Below are 25882 nucleotides of genomic sequence, written 5' to 3'. Positions count from 1 at the left end.
GGGCGGTCTCAGGCTGTGGTTGGTAAAGGTGGTCGGCGTTACGCCAAGCGGCTCTGACCGAGGCTTTTTATTTTTTAATTCCCCTCACCGAAGCAGAGGCTCCGTCCTGCCTCCTGTTAGCCGTGCTGAGGTGTAGCCGGAGGAGACTCGGTTAAGGACAGCTGTGGGGGACCAGGCAGGTGATTCCATTTGTGGGTGCCTTGTGAGGACTAAAACTGGTGGGATCTTTCTGTTCTCCAATCAAGCCTCTGAAAAACACTGGCCTTTCAAAATTCTGTGGTACAGAAATCTATTGATGATCAATGCGGTTTGATGTCTGAGGACCTCACTGTGATGTTCGTGCAAAATAACTTCGCTGAAACTAATTTTGAACTGGAAAGGTGGTTTTGTTAGTGAAATAACCTTTCGGAGCTGTGTTACAGTTTGCCAAACAATGACTGTTGGCCGTTAATTTTGCCCATCTGTGTTAAGAAAAATGCAGCCGGTCAGCTTCCTCTAGGTATCAGCTTTAATCAGCCTGTCCTGAAGCTATCAAGAAATGGAAAATTTACTGCTGCTTTGGTTGTTGTACTGTTACAAGTTGCAGCAGTGTTTGAACATCTATGCCTGATTTTTTTTATTTTTTTAATTTTACTGGAATTAAATTCTGTGTCTGGTAACATTTGTGCTAGTAGATTAAAAAAGCCTTTAGAACCTTTTAATTTTTGGCTTGAGAAAGTAGTAACGTTCCCATAGTCTAATATTTTTTTATATAAACTTTTTTGTTGTTTTACAACATGAGGTCTATTCCTTTTTCTGTTTTATTGCTGCAGTGACAACAATGCATACGAATGATCTAGCTGATGCTCTTAAAAGATCCACAATATGGAGAAATAACAGAAAATGCCATGTTCTCATTAGATTATGCTCTGATGTAATCATCTAATTCTTAATGGTAATGATGTTAATTAATGATAATGACCATGTGTTTATGTCAGTGAATTTGAAATCATGTTTACAGAACTGTGTTATCAGTGTGATAAGCAGGCTCAAAAACTGTGGTGCAGTCAGTCCCAGACTTGATACTCAGCTGAAGGACCAGGAAAGCTAGCAGAACTGCATGCTGTCTTTGTGTCAATTTGAGTACCTACTGCTGGTAACCTCAGCTGGTGTCGAGGAGGCTAGGTGAAAACACAGAAGGCAAAATCTTGAGATTTTTTTCTAAAACTTAAAACAGGAATACAAATAAATTCTTAATGTGAACAGGTGAGGGTGAAGAAGTGTAATCTGTTCATTCCGTTTGGAGCCTCTTGTCCAATTTTTCACCATGTTCTCTAAAATGTCATTGCTAGAATTATATGTAGAACACCTGAATTTATTGTAGCAATGGCTACCAAGAGAAAATCCTTTTCCCCCTTGCCCCCTGTTTCCCCATTTATACACTCTCTGTTGTATTCAGTTTTTGTAATGGTGGTGTGTTGGGAGTGAGAAAAGGTTTCCCTTTGTGCAGTGGTGAGTTGTGGTGTCAAAGTAGTTGCACCTTTCTAATTCCTGCGATTGTGGTGCTTTTCTGCTCTGATTCCAAAACCTTTTGCAGAGATACCACATTTTACCTCCTGTATTTTCTGAGTCATCAGTCTTCAGGGTGAAGTCAAGTCAGGTGGATGAGCTGATCTAACAGTTGCCCACTCCAGAAAACATGAGGTTTCATTTCTTTCCCCCACCCTTTTCTGGTGCTCATCAGAACCCTTGCTGAGCCAGGACATCTCACTAAGCCAGCAGAAAGCCATCCATTACTCTGATTTGTTTTTTAAGGCTTTTTTCCTTTTAAAAAAAGACATTAATTTTATGCCAGACTATTAATTAGAAGAGTTCACAGACAGGCTCCAGTGAATGCTAGAGCCAGTTAATATACTGGCTCTAGCCAGGGGAGGGTGATTAAAATTGCAGATCGCCAAAATATTTAATATCCACAATAGTGAATTGATTCTGTGGGTTCTCACTAAAAGCATTATCATTTGCTTACAATTCCTGACTGATGACTACTTCTGAAACTGTGTTTTGGTTTAACGAGTTGTTGTTCCCCAAACAGGTGCATTGTTTACTCATGCATCAGTCTATATTTTATTGCCATGACATAGGCAGGTGACTTACAAAGGTGGGATTTTAAATGCTTTTTTAAAGTAAAAGTAACTGAATAGATTGAGTAATCAGGGTTGTTTGAGACTCATTGTCTTCCTATGACCATTCAATTGGTCCTTTAATTTATTAGTAACTTATTCCTTCACCAGCTTTTCTACTATTTTGCTCAGGAATGGGATGATACTTTAGACAGCAGATGGATAATAGAGACTGTAGATGGGTAATTGTCACGTGGCTTACTTCACTTTACGTTTTTGAATGCTACATAATATTAAAACTGCTTGAAGTTTCTGGAATTTCCTTGGTATTCCTAAATTTTTTACATCAGTAAACATGAGATTTTTTTTTTTTTAAAGGGCAGTTAGGTATAGTGAAAAAATTAAGTAAGAGATACTGAACTTTTTCCAGTTATGAGTAGACTGAAAATATTTCATATCTTTCACAATATAAGTACATCATCCTTTGTACCAAATACAAGAAATACTTAATGAACTTCACTGCATTTTTTTCAGCACTCATAGGTTTACTGTCTCTGTCTAGTAACGCTTCTAGCTCATAAATAGTTATATTATACGTTAATAAAATTTTGTATTTTATACAGTAATAAAATAATGAGGGTGAAAAAAGAACTAAGGTTTTTTTTTTCCCTAAATAAATGATGTATCTATAATGTATACTCAATTGCATTAGTTTCCTCTCCCTGAGGAGACAGTCTGCCATCTCAATGGCAGAAAGGTGGAGCAGACAGAGCACTGGGAAACGTTCTCTCGGGGGCGGTGAGAGGACTGACACAACAAACCGCTGGGCGTTGCACATCTCCGAGCGAGAGGCCTTGGGGATGGGGGGAGTTCCCCTGAACCCTCCTCGTCCGCCTCTCAAAGCGACTGCAGCCGGGGAGCGGTGCGAGGTACCTGCGCTGCGTTTTGCCCGCAGGGCGGTTCACAACGCCGGTCAGAATAATTAATTTTATTGAATTATTCATCGTCTTTCCACTCGCTGCCTTTCAAGGCGCTGAAATCTAACGCTCTCGGTCAGGGCTGGAGCAGGCTGCTGCTTACCGGGCACAGTGCTGACAGGACGGGCCGCCCGCAGCTCCCTCCCGCCCCTCGGCGTCCCCGCCGGTGACCAGGCCGCCGCGCCCTCCGCCCCGGGACTGCGCTTCCCAGCTGCGCCGCGGCCGCGGGGCAGGCCGGGAGCTGTAGGCGCCCCGCCGCGCCATCCCCGCCTCCCATTGTCGCTGCCGCGCGTCGAGGGTAACGGCGGCGCCGCCCCGCGTTCGGTAAGGGCTGTTGCGCACACATCCCCACGGGGCCGAGTGAAAGGGGCGTCGCCGCCATGGCCGGTTGTTGTCAGTCCCTGGCAGCGGGTTATGGCGACGGCGGTGAATGAATTCTCCGGGCGGCAGAGGGAAAAAGAAGGGCTCAGCCGGCTCCAGCTCCGCGCCCCCGGCCTCCGGGGCCTCACCTTCCTCGCCGCCCGGGCCGGCCCCCCCCGTCCCGCCGGCGGGGGCGGCGGCAGCGGCGTCCCCCCACAAGCGGAACCTGTACTACTTCTCGTACCCGCTGTTCGCCGCCTTCGCCCTGCTCCGCTTCGTCGCCTTCCAGCTCGGGCTGCTCTTCGCCTGGCTCTGCGAGCGCCTCTCCCGCGGCGCCCTCATGGCCGCCAAGGGCAGCAGGACCGGGGCCGGCGAAGCGCCCGAGCCCGGCGGGGCGCCCGAGACGGTGCGGGCCTGTCACAAGCGGGCCTTCGAGTGCATCTCCATGGCGCTGCGCATCGACGAGGACGAGAGAGGTAGGGGAGCGCCGGCGGCCGCCCCGGGCTGCGGGGGGAGGCGGGCCGGGCGGAGCAGGCCGGTGTCGGGAGGGCAGGCAGGGCCTCTCGGCTGTCCGCCGGGGGACCGGGGCTGCCGCTTCGAGTTAAAAACAAACCGCGCTTGTGTGAGCGGTGCGGGTGGCGAGGGCTCTGCGCGGGAGGGCGAGCCGGCTGCCGGTGCCTGCCTGCGGCTGCCCCCCGCCGGGCCCGTCCCCGCAGCCGCAGGCTGGGTCTAAATGCTGCGGCTCAGGCTGATTTCCCACACCCAGCAAGTCTTTGCATGTTGCTCTAATAACTTCAAAGGTTTTGATGCGGGGGTTTGGGTGAGGCGATGAAAAATCGGGGGTGTGAGTGTAACTAGCTTTCAGTTTAACCAGGCCACCCGGACAACAAAAGCACCAGGGACAATAATTAAGGGTGCATCCTTTCATGTACTGTCTGACAAATGATGGAAGTGTTGAAGTGAGTCTTCAGGAAACTTGGCTCTCAAACTGCCCATTTGGAGTCATCTGTCTTTTAAGGAAATAAATATTTATTCATATTTTGGCAGTTGCTTTTTAAAAATATTTTTCTGAAGCTGTTTGACAGGCTTACTCTTAAAAAAACTATCACTATGTGACTAGAACATGTTAAGGAGGATGTTTAGGGTTCGATTAAATAAAACACAGGAGTGAGGAATTATTTTTAGTATTTTCTGTCTAGAGGATAAAAAAAGAAGCAATTGCCAGTGCATTTGATTTAGCCATTTAGTCTTAAATGCAGCAGCACAACTGTCAGCATCCAAAAGGTAGTCCTTAGGGGCATGCTCTGCTGGGTTTTAAAATTCTCTGGAAACATTGCAATACCTTACTATGCCCTTTCACTTGAGCTTTAGTGAAACTGCTATCGTAGAGGAGGAGATTAAAAATACAGGAATAGACCTTCAATAGAAGCTACATGCTGAGAGCACCATGGAAGCGAGGAGTGTGTCTTGCTTTGCATTGACAATTTGGGAGTGGCAGTAGTAAGCTGTGGGAGAAAAAAAACCACCGTGTGCAGCAAGGTTAGTTCAGAGGAGACGTACAGTGTAAGAGCATTGAGGGTCATAGGAGCAAAGCGTGAAAGAAGGTGAGGTAGCTTAAAACTTCAGTGGTGATGATGGTTGCTCTGTGAAGAGTAGATCAGTCTTGAATTGTCAGGTTCCACTGTTCCACTGTTGGTGGTTTGAAGGGTAAGCCTTCAAATACCGATTTTAGTCGTGGACTTGCTTTACAGATATTTTTAGAGTTGTCATATATGAATTAGCTGCACAGGACATACATTTAGTAAGAAAAAAATCTTTGCTGCTAACACAAGCAGTTGCAAAGCTGTTATAACCCTGCAAATGCAATATTCATTTCACTGAGAAAGAACTCACTTTGCTTTAATTCATAGGTCTGTTATTTGTTTATCTGTTTTTACTGGAATACATGCATACCTTTGAATTTATTTGATGTGTAAACAAGTTTTTTATGACTTCCAACAGGAAACAATTTATTAAGCGTAGTATGTGAAATGACTGGGATTTCTGGATTGACTAATATCCTGTTAATTATGTGGCATTTTTGCTGTTCTGGAAGCTATGCGTGCTTCAGTAATTACGATAGCACATTTGGTAATTTCTGTGTTTCTGCATTATTGGGGAAATCAATACTTGTTTTGGTATTTTCAAAATCATGTTTTCCTGGGACTGAGAAGGCACATGTGGTGGGTTGATCCTAGCCAGCAGCTAAGCACCTGCATGGCTGCTTGTTTAGTCCCCTCAGTGGGATAGGGGAGAGAACAGGAAGAGCAAAAGTGAGAAAACTTGTGGTTCAGCATAAAGAGGTGTTAATAAGTGAAGGAAAGAGGTGAGGGGGAAGACAAGTGATGCAAAGGCAATTGCTAACCAATGCCCTGCCAGTTTCTGAGCAGCGGCTGCCTTGGAAGACAGCCCACAACCTGTTCTTCCTGTATCCAAGTTGTTATTTCTGAGCATTATATTATATTACATGATATGGAATATGCCTTTGGCCAGTTCGGGTCAGTCATCCTGCCAGTGTCCCCTCCCAGCTTGTGCACCACTAGCCTACTGGCTGGGGATCTAGAGTGAGAAAAAGAAAACCTTGAGGCTGTGCAGGCTTTTCAGCAGTAGCCAAAACACTGGTGTGTTATCAACACTGTTTTATTCGAAAATCCAAAACACAGCACCATAGGGGCTGCCATGAAGAAAATTAACTCCGTCCCAGCCAGACCCAGCACAGCAAATCAATGACTTCTAAGGAATGTGACTTTTTAATTGTACTTTTAACGTCTTAATCACTGAGAACTAGTAAACCGTTCTGTGCGGATTCAGAGCACTACCTTTGCTAACAGCTCGGTTTGGGATATTGCTTTTAAAACTTCTCCAGTTAAAAGGTGGAAGTGGGAATTTAATGATGGCCTTGGCGTGTTTGCAGCTGCTCTTCAGAATAGCACAGCAATTCAGGCAATAGCAGAGGTGGCTGGAATCATCTCAAATTTGATTTCTAATAGCCATGGTCAGCATTAGGTTTACACTGCAGTCAAAGCTGTTTTATAGATGATGGGGAGAAGCTTAAAGGAAAAAAAAAAAAGGCTACAGAGAGGATCAAAGTCACTCAGCTTCGATGCTTTAATTTACCTAGCTTTGTCCTTAACAGTCAGGATATTTGAGGCTGGCAGAGAAAGGGCAATAAGAAAATGATTCCTAAGGTGTGTAATATACACGACTGTACTAAGATGCTGCTCCTGTGGTTTGTGTTGGTAAGAAGAGCAAAGCGTGGAATTACCTTCACAGGGTAACTTGCCAAATGTTATTAAAAGATTTTGCATCTGGCCAGGAGCAAGAGAAAACCTTTAAGAGGATTCTAGACATGTATTAAAATATTTTTACTGGCACTAAAATTTGCTAGAGAATTTGGATTTGGGACTGAAGTTATCAAAAGATTTGAGTGCAGAAGTGACACAATCAGTGGTAACAGGCACATAGGAATAGTTTTGTGAAACAATCTCTCTTCTGAAATTAAGATAATGGTATCTGAAGGTTTCATTCTCATTGTTTTTGTTTTTTTCTAGCACTAGTGTCTTGTTAATGCTAATCAGGTTTAAATTGTAATACCTAATGTGTTGTATTCCTGTGTGGAAAGGCACAAATGTGACGTAGCTAACTTGCAAAAATATGTTTCCATAATGCAGGCAAGTATCTTTTTAATGCAGAGTATTTATAGAAGGAGAGCAATATGAAGTTGATATCGCTGTCTCTTCAATGCTTTATTTGCTGTCATAGTGTCAGATGGTACAGGTTAGGCTTAGTGTATTCATGGCTGTATTTGCTGTAATATCCGTTTAGGACATTGTTGGCGCAGAGGTGTACTCTAATTCTACATGTATTGTACTTTACGTGCGAGTTGACATACACTTGTAATACAGCAGTTTCATGATAGGATGAACAAAGAAATACCCCCATGACAAATGAGCTGCTCTGTACAAAAGTTAACCAGAGGAAAAGTGTCTCTTGTCTCGCTCATGTAGTGTGTTAGACTCGTTGCTTTTCTTCTTGAGTTTCTGTACTTCTAGTGTTACTTTGTGATTGGCTATCACTGGAAGATTGAGGCATGTCTCAATTTGATGTTCCAGAAAGAAAAACTGTTAATTTCACCATTTCTGTTGTGAATGAATATGTGTAGGCTAGCTTTTTTACCTTTTTTTGGGGGGTTGGTTTTTTTTGTTTTTTTTTTTTTTTAGGGGACTGATCTCTTGAAGGTGGGTGGAGAAGTATTCTTAAAACAGGCAAAAGTGATTTGAGGCTGGTGTAGTACCTGTCTTTAATAGAAAAGCTTCTTTGAAACTAAGTAGATATAAAGTTGACAGTGTCCCTTTAAGTATTTCTTTAAATCATAGGATTTTGTTCAAGTATCTTTTCCTTCCTCTTGTTTTATGCAGCATTATATGGAACCATTCCTAAGCTTTAATTCATTACAGAAAATAATGGGTTCACTTCCTTTTTAAGCAGGACAAAAGGAACAAGCTGTTGAATGGTATAAGAAAGGAATTGAAGAACTGGAAAAAGGAATAGCTGTCTTAGTAATTGGTCAAGGTAAGCCAGTTTTGAGTTTTGTGGAAAAGATTTTGGTTTATGGCTTCTTCAAAGTGAGGAATCAATATTGCTAAATATGGTAGGTGCTAAGAGTGGTCTGCTGTATGAATTAGTTCATAAGGGTGTTTCTTATTCCTGTTTTAACTGTAGGTGAACACTGGCCCTTTTCTCTGTTCTACCTTAATGTTATAGTCTATAACACATGCGAATCTTGCTCCAAATATTTTCAGACTGTCCAAAATCATAAGCAGTTCATGAAAATTCTAAAGTAAAACACTTGATTTCTTATATAATGGGAATACCAGAATATTGAGTTCTGATTTGATTTGCCAAAGTTGACAGGTCACGTTCTCACTTATGCAGAATTTTATATTCCCTTCAGTATAACTAAAAAAGAAACACCCCAATTTGGAATGGTCTAGCATTGTGTTTCTAACAGCTTATGCCAAAATAGCTGAACATTTCCAACAAAGGAAGAAAGCCATCTGTGTGTATGGAAACATTCTAAGCTGTAGTATAGAAGCAGGTATGTACTGTAGGTGTAATGGAGGACTTGCTAAGAACTTCTGTCCTCAAAATAATAATAACCCAAACCCCTCCAAAAACCCAGACTTGTAACTGCTTTTGCAGACTGCTGTTTTGTTCCTCAGCTGTGTTTAGAAATGTTTGTGAACAGCGCACGGTGACGTGTTACTCACTTATGCAGCAATACCAGTGGCATTTGATACAACCTAAATTGCACAGTTAAAAAAAAAAAAAAAAACTTGACTTGAACAGACATTATTTTTAAGGAAATGGTGATATTAATGTCTGTAATTCTCTGTGTTTTGAAATGTAAAGGGACACAGTCAACTGAATTTAAATTTGTTAATTTTGCCGAAGCGAATTATTTCAAATTGTACTTGCCTCTCAGTCACTTTTCAAGCTTTTTAAAAATCTTTTTTATTTGATTTGTGTTTAGAAAAAATGTAACATATATTAAGTCAGCATGAGATGTTAGAGAGTGTGCAAAGCAATGCCTGGGTTCCCACCATTCTACAAGCAATATTGTAAAGCAGATAGTGTCAACTAACTTTAAATTATTGATTAAATAGAAAGTTTTAGGATTTTTTCATTATTTTTGCAATAATGTTCTTTAGTGGAGGGGGTAGATGAGTAGATGAGGGGGTGGGAGGAAGAGGAAGGAAGGCTGTGTGTCAATATTTTAGCACTTTAAAAAGTTAATTTGCCAAATTGTGTTTTAACATTGATTTTTCTTTGTAAGGTGATCAGTGTGAACGGGCTCGACGTCTGCAATCTAAAATGATGACAAATTTGGCAATGGCCAAGGATCGCTTGCAGCTTTTAGGTACCAGTTACAATTCATGACTTTGGAAAGTTTGCCATTATTCACACAGCTTTGTGTAATGCATTCTTCTAAAATATGGCTTTGATTTTTAAAGTGAAGGAGTCATCTGTGTAGGGTCTCTTAAGTTTGGGTTTTAGTTGAGAGTAAGTAATATTTTTTCAATGCTGTTGATGGATTTTGAAATTGGAATCTCGTGACGTACTTCCCTGTGCCTTAACAGGTGTAAAAGTAACTAAGAAGCCTCTATACCATAGCATGCTTGACTGATAAACTGAGGAAGTCTTGACTAACTCTTGTTGGAGTTAGTTTAGGATTTCAGTGTTAGAACTGTAGTAAAACTTATGATATATTGCTGATCATGAATGTTAAGTGTGCCTTCTGTAAGTGTAACTACTTCATGTTCTGTTAATTCTGTTGTCACTTGTATAATATTTTTTCTGATTGTTGGTATGTCCTCTAATAATAATTCTTTAGCATTACGTAGACCATAAGGTTGTGAAATCCTAATCTTGTAATTTTTATCTAGTAGTGTTCTATTTTAAGACTAGCAGGTAAGATCACTTCTTTGCAGAAGCATAGTGTTGTATAGTTTTAGCTTTATCAAAATTAAGTGTCATATGTAAGCTCTTAATGGACAGAGTAAAACAGGCAGGATTGGAAATGGCATCTTACTGTGCATGATAAACAGACAAAGATCCCCCCCATCAAGCAACAAACCCACAGCTTTGTGTAGTGCATCCTCTAAACTGAGAACTTTGGAAATGCCATCAGTTCAGACAGTAAAATGAAAATAAAGATTTATATATTTTTTTTTTTTAAATTGCTTTTTAAGGGAGAACTAACCAGTGTAATTGAGTTTACCTTGTGTATCTGCAGCTTTAACCTTGTGCTATATTGTTTGGAGTTCTGCTGACTCCCTCTCCTAGGAGCATGTAGAACAGATAGGAAAACTCATGTTCTTTTCTTCTCTTACTCTTTGTGATTCTGTGGTCCTGACTAGTGATTGACAGGGAAGTTGTGACCACCACAAGAAAATGAATCCCTTTTGTTTCTCTTGAGTTCCTGGTGTCCTTAGTTCTTTTTGAACAAAAGTGAAGGGACCAAGGGGTTGAAAGAGGCTTCCAGCTTCTGTGCTTTAGTACAGGTGTTTGTCAGCAGAACCTTAGTATATGCAGAAAAGATATTTTTCTACTCATTAGGGTTAAAGGCTGACTTCTAGAGGTAATATAAACTAGGCAACAAAAGTGAAAGTGATTACATGCTAACAGTCTTTGATAAGGTATGGCTTGTTGACATCCTAATTGCAAGTAACTAGGATTTCTTTAAAAAAAATTGCTGTTCTTTGAAGTAGCAATATCTGTATTTTGTGGGTAATAATTCATCCTTGCTTGTGTTATTGTAGTAGCACTTGCGACGTTAAGCGGCTTATGTGCTGTGCTCTGATTGAAAAGGTAAAAAGGGTTAACATGGCAAAAAAAAATTAAGTTGAAGTCAAGCTGGTACATTCATCTTTACGACCAGAATGTGTGATCACGTGCTATTTGTATTCTTCATTCAGAGTGCAGATTGAAAAGTAAACAGATAGAATAGTGTTTATTGTGTAAGTTGATGTCAAATGTGACAAATTTTTATTTTGAAATTATTAGTTTAGTACTTTGTCTACTTAGGTTCCTGATGAGTTTGCACTAAGGATCTGCCTCAAACAATGTACCCAAGAGCAAAATTTGGATAGAAAGGAGCAAGTGAAGTCACCTGCCCTTTAGGAAGCAAAAAGATGTTGTTTGGAGAGATATTCCAATGGATTTAAATCCCTGCAAGCTTCATCATTATAGATCTATTTGAGTAATATTTGTCATACCATCTAACCAACTTTCAAATATTGACAACATCTGTTTTTATTTGTATGTCATTTTACATGGATTTTGTCGAAATTTAAGGTAATCTAGAGCTGAATTGCACGTGCAATTCTAAACATAGCTTTTAGCTTGTTACTTCTAGTAACAGATATTGGAAGTTTTTAAGTGATGTAGAGATGCTTTTGTAGTTGAACTCAACCTGAGGCTCTTGAAGCTCTTAAGGTTCAATAAAGTGATTTTTCCTGTGAATCCAACTCTTAAGATCAAAGAGTAAGTGTTTTCCTCTAGCCTTGTGGAATTTCTCCATTTCTTAAGGGAGAATAGGCAAGTCCTTTATTGCATTAGCTGGCAGGATAAAACAGATTTAAAGTAGACAATAATATCAAATATTTCATCCTGCTTGCTAGCCAGATATGTGATTGCAAACTGCATAACTGAAATGCCATCCAGTCAAGCAAGTTACATTGGTAATCTAGAGAAAGTGAAAATTAAATCATATGGATTATAACTGTCCCTTAAAAGTGCTCGGTGCTTTGATTTTTTTGAAGTGTGTTGGATCATCACTGTAAGTTTAAGTTGCATGACACCACTGATGTGGGTGTGATGTCTGATCGCACCCATGTGTTACCACCATGTGTCATCACACCACTGATGCCTTTTAATATTAGACCAAGAGGATGTAGCTACTTACCTTGGATGATGGCTTTGCTATTTGGAGCCCTGTTTTCATCTTGAGTCTAAATTACTGTATCATATTCTGTTTAAAGCTGTACTATGACACAGCCTGAAAGCTGAGGTTACTCCAGATATGTTTCAGAGCACCTCAAGGTGACTCAATCACTTTGGCAGCCCAGTGACAATATTGAGTTGTGCTAGCTGTCAGAGGACTTCCAAGTTCTACTATTTGAATTGGTGACAAGCCCTGTTTTTGACCTGGTTTAGGGTGTGTTAGCTGTGCAGTTATTTCAATGAGTTGATAAATCTTGCTCTGATGGTCTTCATAGACCTGATTTCTCCTGAATGACTGATCATCCATGTTAGAACCATTATATTTGATATATTTAGAATCACAAGAGGATATTTGTTTTCTACAATCGATACATAAAACTCAGCAGTTTGCTGTTCCTAAAGATAGATAACCACAATGTCCACTGCAGCACTATTCAATTCTAATGCTGTATATGTGTTGTACTAATCTGTGTGCTCCCATTTCAGAGAGGCTTTCTGTAGGGACACAGATTTCTGTCAGCACTAGTGTCTTTCTGTGTATTATGTGTAGCTTCAGTATTTTGGTTGAAGGATGCACATGGCACATAATTAAAATAACTTTCATCAGTATCCTCTTTGGTAATACTTCTGCCTGTGTATAGATATGGGCTTCAATGGACACCTTTTGGGATTCTTCCACTTTGTTGGAGGTCTTGGAGGTGTTTTTGCTTCAGGCTTGTCTTACAGGGCAATATTTTTTTTATTAGAAATCAGTTACCTTGAACTCAAGGTCTAGTGTTGGCTAAATAAGACAACAGCTACAGTGGTGCTTATTTGGTAGGTTTATATCAATGTTGTATCATCAAGGAGAAATAATGAATGAGATTCTGTAAACTTTTCTTTTTTTCCTAATGTCTGGAGACATAGGGAGAAAGCATTTAAGTGGAAGGTGATAGAGTGTCCTGTTAATTCCCTGAATAATAGCTCAGTTTAATTTCATTATTCTAGAGGGCTCTACAGCTACTCTGTCTCTCAAGAAAAGTGATATATTTGCTTTATGTAATTTTATATGCAATATTAAAATTACATGTTAATACGTAATGTGATGGGAAGACAGTGTGTGAACTGAAACGGGACAACAGTTGGATTACATTTTTTGTTGCAGTTTTGGAGTTCCTGAACCTGTGGAACTTGCTAAGCCATTGATAATTGTGGTAAAACCCCACTCTCAAACTGTAGTGTTGAAGCAAATAGCATTTTCTGAATTCCTGCCCAAGCCAATTGATTTTATTATGGTCACTTGCTAGAAAGTTTTTTTGTAAAATTCAGAAATGTTCTCCAAAACTTAAGTGATTATCTAATACGTTACCAAGTCTATTAATGCTAATTTTGTTTCCTAAGCTTCCCTATGTACTTCCCATTCAGATCGCATGCAGTGGGCAGGGAGTAGACTATTCTGCTGTCTCCTTCAGCAGTGCTGCACCTACTAAAACACTACACTGTGTTTGCAGTCAGTCACACTAAAAGGACTTTTCTTAGACTTCTTTAGAGGGAGGTTTCTTAGGGTAACTTCTTGCAAGTTGCAAAGCTTGTGGTTGGTTGTAGGCTGTTCCTGTGTGACTAATGTTTTTTTGTTTGACTGTACCTTACTCTTCAATACTTTTTAATTTAAAACAAAGTAAACCCTGGGTGCACATACTAATCTTGAACTTTAGCTTTTCATATTTGCCTGTGGCTACTAAGTTTTCACTCTAAACCGCATCTTGTTCAGTCTGGATGTTATTACTAAACCATCACTTAAACTATTGGGTCTAAAGATACTTTTCAGGGAAGCTAAGCAGTGAGTGATGAGGAGCAGGCAGAAAGAGGAGGGAATGAAGCAGAAAGATTGGGAAAAGATCTGTAATGGACAAAGAAGCAGAAGCAAGGAAGTGTTTGTGCTTGTTGGTTGTATGATCTGCAAGCTCTGAATGGCAATTCTTCTTCCAGTCAGGGCATTTATGATCTTGGCTGTGCAGTTTTTTGGTAGAATTTGAACTCTTTTGCAGTAGGGCTTTCATGTTGCCAGAGGACATCGCTCCTCTACTTGGCAATCTGTTTTCCTGCAGCTTTTTGGTACCGTTCTCTCTTGGGGTTTTTTTTCCTCCTCTTGGGGCAGAGCAGGAAAAAAAAAGGTGAGGAGGGGGAGTGTGACAATGTGTGCCTTGCATCCTTACAAACTGTGTTTTGTTTTTACAAAAAAGGTGGGAGGGTCTGTAAAGCGCCCTGAAAGTAAGGCCTAGAGGTTTTTAACTGCAGTGGGAAAAGCAGGAGTGGTAGGTGAGCGGCAGAGAACAAATAATCCAGAGAGCTAATTCTTGTTTTGTGTTGTTTGCAACCTTACACCTCTTTGACTTATACTTTGGCTAGTTTATCATGACTTCTTTAGAGTTAATGTCTTTTTTCTTAATCTTTAACCTTGTAAATCTTGTATTCAGATGTTTCTGAAGTTAATCCTCTTAAAGAACACACCTTGCATGGCAATTTTATTGACTTAATTTCAAGGCAATTATATTTCTAAATAGAGATCTTGAAAGACATCATCATAACGTATATATGGTGTTTTGCTTGAATGGTTGAGGTTTCTGCAAAGTGTTGACTGGCTTTAACTACTTAAGAGAAACATTTAATATGCAGGAAAGTGATGACTCCTTGCAGTTGGTCAAAAGTAACACCTTGGGGAGGACTTTCAGAAATGGGTTATCAACACAAATATTTAGTAAATGAAGTTGAATTGATCCTGACCATTGCTTTTGGGAAGTGACTACAATCACTAGACTGGAAAGATTGTTGCAATTAACTCAGCCGTAAATGGCTGGTTTTAAAGCTGTTTTTAGTCATGCTCATACTGACAGAATTTTCTTACAAATTTGCTAAACATGTAGACTAGGTAGAAATACTCCTTTTATCTTTAACCCTGTATCAAGTATAACAAAGCCAAACTTGACATTTGTGTGTTCAACATACATAAATTTTCTTGGTTCATTTTTATTTTTTGTTTGTTTATTTTGTCCTTTTTCCTCCCTCCCCCTCTGTCTACTATGTAGAGAAACTGCAGGCAGTTTTGCAAATTTCCAAGCCGCAAATGGAGGTCTATAATGACAGTACTAACCTGGCATGCCGCAATGGACATCTCCAGTCAGGTGGGTTTGGTTTTACCAGTGCGTCTTGAGGGGATGTCTTTCAGTTTCTGGTGTATTACAGGGAAAAATATGCAATGCTGTGTTCTGGCCCCACCAACTTTTAAAAAAAAACCAGTTTATATTTCTGTTTTTAAAGGCTTTATATAAAATACATTCCATCCTTTCTATGACTTTGACAACACTTATTTTGTAGTATTCAGTTCTCTCTTACAATGGCTGTCCTACAACCCAAAACTATTTACTAAGACAACGTTTTAGAAAATATTTCTCATTTTATATTCTTAAAGGAATTAAATTAAACCTATTTTGGAAAGTGTCAAAGTCAGTGTAGGATATGTAGATGTTATACTGTGCCTACATAAGTAGTATGATATTGTGCCTACATAAGTAGTATGATATTGTGATTTATGATATTGTGAGAGTGAATGTGCATTTGCATTAAACTGCTTTAAATTTCAGGGTTTCTTACTCTGAGAAAGTGATACACACTGAAAACAAGGGGGCAAAAACTAGCTCTTGCTTTTTGTCAAAGAAGGTTGGTTTTATCCTTTCCCAGAAGACTGTACCAGCGATACTAAAATACCAGAAGTAAACTTGTTTGTCCATAGGCAAGGAGTAAATTTACTGTGAGGTTTGTGCATTGTCTTCAGGGAATGTAAAGCCAGCCATAAGCTATTGTCACTATAATGAAGTTAAATAAAATAGAGAGCCAACAAGCAATGGAATTCATAAAGCTTATCTACTGAGTCAAGAGCAGTATTCAGTTTTTAAGTTACTAAACTTGAAACTTAATGGAAACCACAGGCTTTGCTTTTTTTCTTTTTAGCTTCATTTCTAGTTCTGAAGTCATCTTACTGTTTGATTTTATTCTTTCTAATGTATGAGAAGTTAAAGTAGTGTAACGATATCATGTTAGGCACTGTTAGATTACTGTATGTGTGGTATTTTTGTTAACTGCATTTGTCAAAAAGATATAGTTAAAATGGCTCTTCAGTATAAATTCCTGTGTAGATCAAGATTGATAACTTTACCTTAAATGATCCAGTACAACTCTTGTCTTTTTACCTGGTTGGCTGGAGATTGAATGAACAAATACATACATATACACACGGAAGTCAATAACATGCTCCATCTGATTCTATATGAACAGCTTTTTCTTTAAACTCTCTCCTTTATATGTTTTTGTACATTTTTCTCAATGTATCTCAGAATTGGATGCTGCAGGAGAAGGTTAGAATGAACTTTCTCTCTTAAAATGTTAATTTAGTTACTTAAATCTGTTAGTAACAAAGCATAGAATATCCATTGTTATCTACTGGAAATGAAGAAATATTTCACCAGTTCTGTGGCAGGTGTTTTTATTTACAGAAATTCCTGTAGCAGGAGGTGGTCACTGTTGGTAAACTTGTGGAAAATGGTATTAGTCCATTTACCCATTTGGAGTCGTATTCGTGGTGACTTATAGAAGATGGATGACTGAACCACTTCTGCAAAGCTGTGGAGGAAAGGGTAGCGAAACAACTGCAAAAGGCTACGGTCTTCTGAGGATGCTTTTTCCAGAGAAACTGTCTTCTGACTGAAAAGAAGTGTTGGCTAACGGAGAAACTTTTAATTTACCAGGCTCAGTGGGATCTGAGAAGAGACAGAAGGACTAAAGAGCAGGTCATAAGAAAAGAGTTAGGTACCAGGCATCTACTGATTACTTTGAACAAGACTTAGAGGCTTGTTCCATTTCCATTTGCATTTATGTTGCTAAAGGTAAACTTCAGATTCGTAACTTGTGGAAGTTAGAAGTTTACCCAAAGTACTGAACTTCTCCTGCAGCTGTGGGGCCCCTGATAGTACCAGGAAAGTCAGCCTATTAAAAGTAATCTGAATTTCTTAATTGGCTGGTGCCTACGCTCGCATGCTCACTCTGTCACACTCACTCTTGTCTCTTTTTTTTAGAGGTGTGTGGAGAGGGAGTCTTGTTTGTAAGATGTTGGTGCTACAGTTTTTTCTTAAAAGTACTTCCTTTATACATGTTGTAATAAAGATGGTATTTTCACACAGGCAGCAGCAATCATTTAAAAACACAAAGTAGATGACAAATTCTTAGAAAACTGTACAAAATCAGCTTGCAGGCTACTTGAGGTAAGAGGACGTCTGTTACTGAGAAAGTAGTGGTGCTGCAGAGGTACTGAGCCACAGGGCTCTGGCATAAGCTTCATTTTTCTGTCTACATAAAGTATTACCTGCGCTGTTGCCTAATCATCAGGCTGGGCTTTTAAAAAGTCCAGAATTTATGAAGTGTGAAGCATGGTCGTTCATAATTTTAACATCAAGAAGGTGCCTTTTTGCCCATTCTTTGGTCAAAAAGTGCTTTGCTTTCTTTCATTTGCCTTCAAAGGCCAAAGTCTTTAAAGACACTTTTGCTTCTTAATTCTGTCTGATATTCTGTTCTCACAACTATACTGCATGTTTTTTATTTTTCCAAAACGTTAGTGATTTGAGATTCTTCGTTCAAGATACTATGTATCAGCCTTTCAGATCAATTCACTGGATTCTAGCACAAATGACTACCTGTCCCTTCCTCATTCATAGTTTCCTAACTTTCTTGAACAGTTATTTTTCTTCAAAATTTATCTGATAGATTTATAATGAGGTTTTGTAAAACCTCATTACAGGAGTATCACCTGCCCTTCAGTTGCAGAAGGCTATGCAGTAATTTGTCTTAGAATTAATAACAAGTAACCTTGACCCAAAACTTTATTTTGAAATACATGTTTATTGTTTAAAATCCATCACTCTTGTTCTCATAGCAGCCTTAAATTGGATGTAAAACAAATTAGCTGTATTTTTTTTCCCTCAGACATGCGTGTTTTCCTTTGCATTGTGGGTTGTTATTTTTTGCTTTTAAACTAGCTTGGGAAGGAGATTATGCCAGTCTTGCTGAAGGCAGTGTTTCTGAGTTTTATAAACTTATTTACTGGGCGTACAATACTGGTAGTATTACAGTAATTCCAGTGTACCATTTTACCAGTCTAAATCTCAGCATGATATATGATCAGAGAAAGCACTAAATTTCTCTTTCTTACCAGAACATTAGCACTGTGCAAGTAGCTAGTATTTTGTCTCAGTTTTCACTTGGAAGGATTTGCTGACTTGTCTTTAATAGTAGTCATATATTGACAATGTTTTTCAAGCTGCAAAAATTCTACTCTTAATACTGAAGTTTTTTAAGGAGTTTCCCAAGTAGAAGAACAAGTAAGTAGTGATAAGATCGTTCCTAACACCGTAATTTGGTAGCACTAGATCTTTTGACTGACATGGCTTGTCAGTTCAGAAGGAGAACAACTGTGTCCCTGATCTGCATAGCTGTGCTACCATTCAGAACATGCTATAGGTCCTTGTCAGTTGAAGTTTTCTGTTAGGTAGTTTTTATTACTTGAATGTACCTATTTGAAAAATCTGAATGTAATCTTAGAAGGAATTACTATTTTGGGGGCTATTGTGAATGCTGATCCTGAATAACTATCAGTCGTGCAATTGCTGCATGTATTTTGCTGTGTAATATTTGCAGAAAATGTACAGCTAAGCAGATTAAAGATTTTTTTTGAATGAAACTATGTACATAAAGTTACAGACAATTCTAGACTAGTGAATTTTTTTTCCCAACTTGGGTCCACAGACACATATAATAACTTCTCTTAGTCACTTTATATCAGTTATCAATAGGCATACGTAAGGAATTTGAGGAATATTCCCTGATGATTTTTAGGGTTTCACAACTAAAGTCTGGAAGCTGTTCTGCAATACTGGAACTGCTGCTGCAAATTTTAATTTCAGCTGTTTTTTGGATGCTTACGAAGTTATAAAACAGCAGAAACTTGTTTATTAAGATGTTCCCTAATCTGTTTTAGATGCGCAAAAGAAAATATAATTGGTTTGTTTTTTAGAAATACAAAGCATGCTATTATCTTTATTAAATAAATAAGCTAAGAGCTGCATGTTTCCCAGATTATTTCTGTGTTTCCAGGTATGTAGTATAATCAAGCTTCTCTTGAAGTTGTTCAAACATATCCTTACTTCACTTTACCTTTAAAAACAGTTAAATATAATAAATGCATTTTAACAATTCTTTCTGTAAGAGAGTAAATTGGGCAGCTTTGTCTGCAGCTTATCACAATTTAACCAATAGAAAACCACAGACAAAATTTTATACCTTGCTTGTTTGCCATTTGTTTGTTGTATATATATTTGAATGACAGATCAAAATTACGGGGGTACTTTCAGGACCAAATAGTTATAATTTCTGTGTGATGTAGTGGCGTTAGCTTGGAGCTTTGAAGTAAATTATTCTGTCCAGTCAAGAATTAGAAAGTAAAATCAAAATGATCAAGCCCCTATTACTATCTTGTAAGTATATATGAAGTAGACAATTGAATTGTTCAGTGTTTGAAATACACCTGAAAAAATACTATGGTCTGTCTTTGTGATTAGAACATATTTTAGGCACTTCCTTACCGTTTTATACGGAATGGTGAAACGTTTGGCAAAAGGCTGCTGGAGATATTACAAAGGTTTTAAGGCCACTTGCAGTGTATTTTCTGTCTTTCAGCAGATGACAAATACAAATGGATAAGAAATGTTTTTGGGGGGTTTTGCATTTGTTACAGTAAAATATATATTTTACGTAACGAAATAATAGGTGCTGTCAGTCTGACAGGAGACGTACGTGTGCTCTTAAACACCTTCGCCCTTTAGAAACAGGTAAACTTCAGATAAACTGTAATTCTGAAAAGTCTGATCACATTTTTATTTGCTTCTTCAATGAAAGTTTGTATATAAAATGAAGTTTCCCTCTGGAGTTGATGCTAAACAACTATGTTGAAGAGTAGTTCATCAGTTGCTGCTTTCTATGCTACCCACCAGGACTAACCACAGAACATATGTAAACTCAGTGGTCTTGATTCCTGGAGATACAGCTAGAGTAAATCGTAATTTGTATTTAAACCTTTATCTTTTCCCTTCCTCCCTCTGTATTTCCAGCTTCCTTAAATACTCTTTACCTGTGCAATTTTACGATACTCCAAATTGCAATGTGTGTGTGTTGTTCTCAATAGATGGGGGTAGTTCTGGGAAAGTGTGATAACTGAGCAACATCTTAGGGTGAAGGAGATGGAGAAAAACTATTTTAGCTTTTTGAAGCCTTCCCATGTTGACTTTAAGCCAGCTGTGCAAATGAGGTTGAAGGAAAACAAGACCCCAATCAAACTGAGTGCCACCTTTTGATTAAATTGGACCAGTCGAAGTGTTGAGTAGCTAAGTTTTTTAATAGATTCATATACTGCTTTTTGAACTTGAAAGTTACTAAGTATGCCTAATTTCGAAGAGTTTTTGACTTGGAAATTCCTGTGCAGGAATGACTAAGTAATTTAACCAGCTCTGGATCTGTGTGTGATTTAGTCAGTAGCCAGTTTTGTTTTGTTTGGTTTTTGTCTATTTGGTTTTTTCCCAAGAAATATCTTACAGGTAAATGTAGTTAATCATATTCCTCAAGTTCCCTTGTGTTTTGCATATTGATACATCTGCATTGTTTATAATGACTGCTGCAGAGTTTCTGTAACTCTTAAAAGGTGTAGACCTGTGACTGAAGAAAGGCTTTAGAAGCTTGTTGGCCAAGTAGTTCAACAGATGGATAACTGCAAGCTGTGTAAAGATTTGCTCCTGGTAGTATGTAAGACTTATGTTTAAAGAGGCTGAGAACATGGTAGTAATTAGTTGATCCTTCCATGATACTGTTTCATCGAAGTATTCTTATTTGATTTTTTTAAACATAAAATTCAATATTATGAGGCTTTCTACTTAAAGTATTTTTCACTGAACTGCAATATTACTAATTAAAAAAATCTTTGTAGAGTCATTGACTTCCTTAAAAATCAGAGTTCTGTGGCCTGTTGCTTAAGACTGACAAGTCAAACTGAGTTGCAGATTTCTAAAATCTTAGTGAAGAAACTTGTAGCTGAAATCCATCTTGAGCTTCCTTACCTCTGACATGCCATATTTCTCTTATCTAATCAAAAGGCTCCTTAATCCTTTAAAAAGGATATAAAATAAGGCAATATTTACAGTTTCCATCACAGACAACAGTACTGTACTAGACAGCTTCCAGTAATGTATTCCCACCACAAGACCCCCACAATCTGATGCTGTACTCTAATCATCAACCAGCCTGACCAACCTGCCTGCTTGCTGTTGCACATCCTTACCTCTTAGTCTCTGTTGTGATGTTTTATACTTGCCATGTCTGTGCCAAGGAACCTTATTTTATCGTGTATTCCCTATGGTGAATGTAGAAATCAAGTGCTCTTTCACTTCCTGTGGACCAAAATGGCCTATTGTCCTTTAATGAACGTATTGTGGCCAATATGTTAAGTTTTATCTGTTACCTAATTTGAGACCTTCCTGTTCCATCATGGAGGTGAATTAGAGTTAGTGTGAATGGAATGTGTGGTGGTGTTTGAATTCAGTGGTATAGTATAATATTTTAAGACTTTAATTTTAAATGTAGGAAGGTAAGCTGCTTCAGAGCTGTCCATTCAGAATTTACTTACTCCTCAAGATTCCTGAAGTGAAACAAAGTTGTAAGAAAAAGCTCCTCGTAGTTGCTTGCAGGTATAACTTTTAATTTTCCCAAATTAAAGTGCCTTGGTGAAGCTGCTGTGTGGAAGGTGCTAGATAGTGTTTACTGCATCCAAACTGCTAACATCAGTTGAGGAATGAATGCTCTGAATCTAATGGCTTGAAATTTGGGGATTATCATAATGATTATTTTTAGGAGTTTTTGGGCAGGAAAATCTTCTGGCTGGTCTTCTGTCTTCTTCTGTCTTAAGGAATAGATAGTGTTTTTCCCTTGTTACAGGACTTAGCCATCTCCAGCTTTCCTAAGATGGCTAACTAGTGTTGGTTTTAAGAGCTCCTAAAAATTCAAAACTCAACTTTAAGAGAAAGGTACAGTTAATATCCACTTAAAAGTACTAAACCTCTTTAAAAACTTGTATTATTGTGCTATAATACTGTATTATATGTGTCAACTGTACTATCTTCAAGTTAGAATTGATGGTAAAAGTATGACTGCTGAAAATGTTCTCATGGCATTGGTTTTCTTTATAGAAAGTGGAGCGGTTCCAAAAAAGAAGGATCCCTTAACACACACGAGTAATTCCCTTCCTCGTTCAAAAACTGTTGCAAAAACTGGATCCACAGGCCTTTCAGGTCACCATAGAACACCTAGCTACAGTGGGATATCGTCATCTGTGTCTAGACCAGCACCTAATCCTGCAGCTTCAACTCATAAGGTATGGTAAGGACAAATATAGCAGTATACACTTGGAAAGTCAATGTAAATTCCAGAACAAATTTTGGATGTACTGCCTTTATTGCAGCATTGTAGTAGCAGAAAGTTTTTGGGGAAAAAAAACTAAACCCCTGTATTTTTGGCCAAGCTTCTTGAGCTAGGCTGCAGAGTGGATTTTAGAAATCATGAGGCATTGGGTGGATGCCTGGGCAAATGGATTTTAATTGTGATCGCAGTAATAAATGATAATACTTGTTTTGAAAATTGCAAGACCACAAAAAAATCCCAAAATCAAACCAGAAAACATGTCTTCTCCACAGGAGCCTAAGATGTTCTACCTGTAGCTGAATATGATAGTATGATTTGTAGCAAAATACAGCATCAGAATATGTGGTATGTTAACATCTTAGGTTTTACTGGAGTATATGAAACGTAAAAGTAATTTTGTTAATGGTATGCTTTAAGAGTATCAAGTTGTGTTTTTGTTTGGTCCATGTCCCCTTCTGCCCCTTCCAGGCCGCTCCTAAAAATAGCAGAACAAATAAGCCTTCTACTCCCACCACTGCTCCTCGAAAAAAGAAAGACTTGAAGATGTTTAGAAATGTGGACAGTAATCTTGCTAATCTTATCCTGAATGAAATCGTTGATAGGTAAGTCTGAAGAAAAGTAGGCTTTTCAATTTAGAAAACCGTTTTTTTTGTTCAGTACAGTCTTGGTCCGTTTGGAATGAAAATTACTACTTCTTGTTTGTTGTGGGTTTTTTGGGGCGTTGTTTTCATTTGGGGTTTTTTTGTTGTTACTTTGGCAAAAGGATGAAAATTCAAATCAGAAATGCTTATCTTATTAAATGCTTAGCAATGTAAGTTGTAGATTTCCTCAAAAGGGTTCTGTATAAATAGTCAAATTCATTAAATTAGTCAGCTGCAGCTGAAAAAAAGAGAGTATCTCATTGTTAGACTAATTAGTATTCCATTTCTTTGTTAGTGGGCCAGCTGTCAAATTTGATGATATCGCAGGGCAGGAACTGGCTAAACAAGCTTTGCAAGAAATTGTTATCCTTCCTTCTCTTAGACCTGAGGTAAGCAACTGGAGTTTGTTATTACTCTGTCACAGAATCAAAGAAATGTATTGTGCTTCACACATGAAGTGGTGATTCTTGAATCCTGTCTTTACTGGTTATGATTGCTATCGATAGCTGTGTGGTGATAGCCATCTTGGACAAGGAGAATGAAGAAATTATGTGTTAAAATACTACCATGAAATTTCTTGTCTTCTGGTTAGTCAGTGTTGGAGAAAGTGACTGAGGCGATCGCTTAAAAACAAAACAAAACAACACAACAAAAAAACCCAAAACAAACAAACAAAACCACAAAAACAAACAAAAACAAAAAACCAAAACAATCAAACAAACAAAACACAAAAAACCCCAAACCAAAAAAAAACAGCAAACCACAAACCCCTAAAAATCCAAACCGAAAATAAACTGAAAAAAAGTCCTGAAAATTTGTGAGGCTGACTGTTCCAGATAGCTATAGCTGTGTGTCCAGCCCTATATGGGCATGTAAAGGACAAAGCTCATAATTGAAAGAGTGAAACAGTCGAAATTTGTATAGGTAAATTAAGTCATGACAGTACCTGATTTGAAAAATATTAGATTGGCATTGTGGTCATGTTCTCTGTGTGGATGTTGGTTAGATGTTCTGAATAGTCTATTCACAGCAGGAGAGGATGTGAAGAAGTGTAGTAGTGAACAAGCAAGTACACTGAGGTGTATAACATTTGAGTGCAGATTTCCTCTTTACTTGGCTGAGTGGAAATTGGTCATTTAGGCTTTTATTTATCATAGGTGGTACCTCAACTGCTGTGACTGCCTAGATTCAGGTCTGGTCTATGTACTACTGGAATTTTCTGACATACTATTTAAAAAAAAATTACATTGGTCATTTTCTAAAGCTGGACTTGCTAAAAGTTGCTGGGCTCTTGCAGAAATTGCATGCAATGATTTACTACAGTGCTGATTATTCAAGCAAAATTGCTGTTTGTTTGTTTGCTTGTGGGTCTCTCTTGTCACATTGACGGGTAACTGGAGTTGCTCCGTGGTCTTCCTCTTTCCCTTAATGCAGTTTCTGGTTTTGAGGTGTCGTGGGGAAGAAACCCTAAACCTGGCGTAGCAGCACAGGAATACTAGCCCTGAGGAAAACAAAGCTTTGGCATCAAATATGCATGCTCTGGTATTCTCATGCAGAAGGAAAATGTCATTGTTCTGTCTCTGTTACTACAGCGCTTTAGTATGTCAAGTTTGTTGTTCATTTACACTAATAGAATGAGCTGGGTGGGAAGGACTTTGAGATGTGAGGCTTGGAATAGTTATGACTCTTCCATTAACAGTTGGTATTTTCAATAAGATCTTCTTTGTATTACTGTAGCTAGCAATGGACCTGACCTTGGTGTAGGCAGAGATATAACAAGGACAGAGACCCCTGTGAATTTTTAAACTTTCCTTGGAAGAAGAGAAGTTGGGTTTATTCCATATAAATTAACATGGTAGACGTGGTAACTATAGGTGAATATTTAGTCAATTAAATACTACTTCAGTTTTAACCTTAATGAAGTTTTGAACTCAAATTCGTATTTAAACAAGCCAATTAATGGTATTTTTGTAGGAGAGCAAGAGTAGAGGTGAATAAGCAGAAAACACTGGCTAGAGACATGACTGCAACATTTCAGCAGTAAGATGCTGATAAAACAGTAGCAATTAGTTCAGACCATGCTTAGTATGATTAGTCTGTTAATAAAAACTTTGAAAGCTTAGTGTGTCTCAGTGATAAATGGCAGTTGCAGCTGAATGGTGTAGGTGATGGTCAAGGTGAGGGAGAGTTGTAGATTTGATCTGGACTATCTTTAAAATGCGGGAACTCCCACAGAATGATTCCAAATAAAAGGAGTCAGGCAGGAGATGCACAGGGTGTGCAGTATGGACAGCAGAAATGGTTGAGGAATGTAGTTATCCAGGTTAAAATGCTGCAATCCATTTGTAACGTAGGTGGTGTGTATTAGTGAATAGGATCATGCTGGATAACGATTTTTAGTGATAAAGCAAAGTCAAGCACAAACAAAATGCCATGAACGATGAAATTATAGAGAAAATGTGTGTTGGTCTGTTATCTTAGAAACACTACACTGGTAATGGAGCCATTTGTTATCATGGATATTGTGGAAAGGAGTGCCTGCTGACAGTGGTGTTTGGACATGATGTATATGTATGAGAGACTCCCTACTATTCCTTTTGGGTGTTTGTTGGAATTATTGGAAGCTGGAGTGGAGGGGTGAGTGTGAGACCAAAAAAGGAACTCCAGAACTCTTGAGGGAAGTGGTAAAGACAAAGCGCTGGGGAAAACAGGC

At 38.6% G+C, this 25882-nt stretch overlaps 1 protein-coding gene across 5 annotated transcripts in view; it reads left to right on the top strand.

Annotated features, from left to right (window-relative positions):
• The first annotated feature begins 3337 nt into the window (after positions 1 to 3337).
• The window catches only part of SPAST (spastin), a 38203-nt gene continuing 15658 nt past the window's right edge, over positions 3338 to 25882 (top strand). The window contains exons 1-7 of one of the 5 annotated variants that reach the window (XM_068397614.1): positions 3338 to 3912; positions 7964 to 8047; positions 9312 to 9395; positions 15046 to 15141; positions 22297 to 22481; positions 22997 to 23130; positions 23465 to 23558. In XM_068397614.1, the coding sequence (XP_068253715.1) occupies positions 3507 to 3912; positions 7964 to 8047; positions 9312 to 9395; positions 15046 to 15141; positions 22297 to 22481; positions 22997 to 23130; positions 23465 to 23558 (1083 nt within the window). In that variant the 5' untranslated portion in view covers positions 3338 to 3506. Of the gene's footprint in view, positions 3913 to 7960; positions 8048 to 9311; positions 9396 to 15045; positions 15142 to 22296; positions 22482 to 22996; positions 23131 to 23464; positions 23559 to 25882 lie in introns of all 5 variants that reach the window. The other 4 variants (XM_068397604.1, XM_068397632.1, XM_068397623.1 and 1 more) reach the window with 4 other exon arrangements.

The sequence above is a fragment of the Nyctibius grandis genome, chromosome 1 (genome assembly GCF_013368605.1).
Source record: "Nyctibius grandis isolate bNycGra1 chromosome 1, bNycGra1.pri, whole genome shotgun sequence".
In the NCBI taxonomy this organism is placed as follows: domain Eukaryota; kingdom Metazoa; phylum Chordata; class Aves; order Nyctibiiformes; family Nyctibiidae; genus Nyctibius; species Nyctibius grandis.
This window is presented reverse-complemented; position numbering and strand designations above follow the sequence as displayed.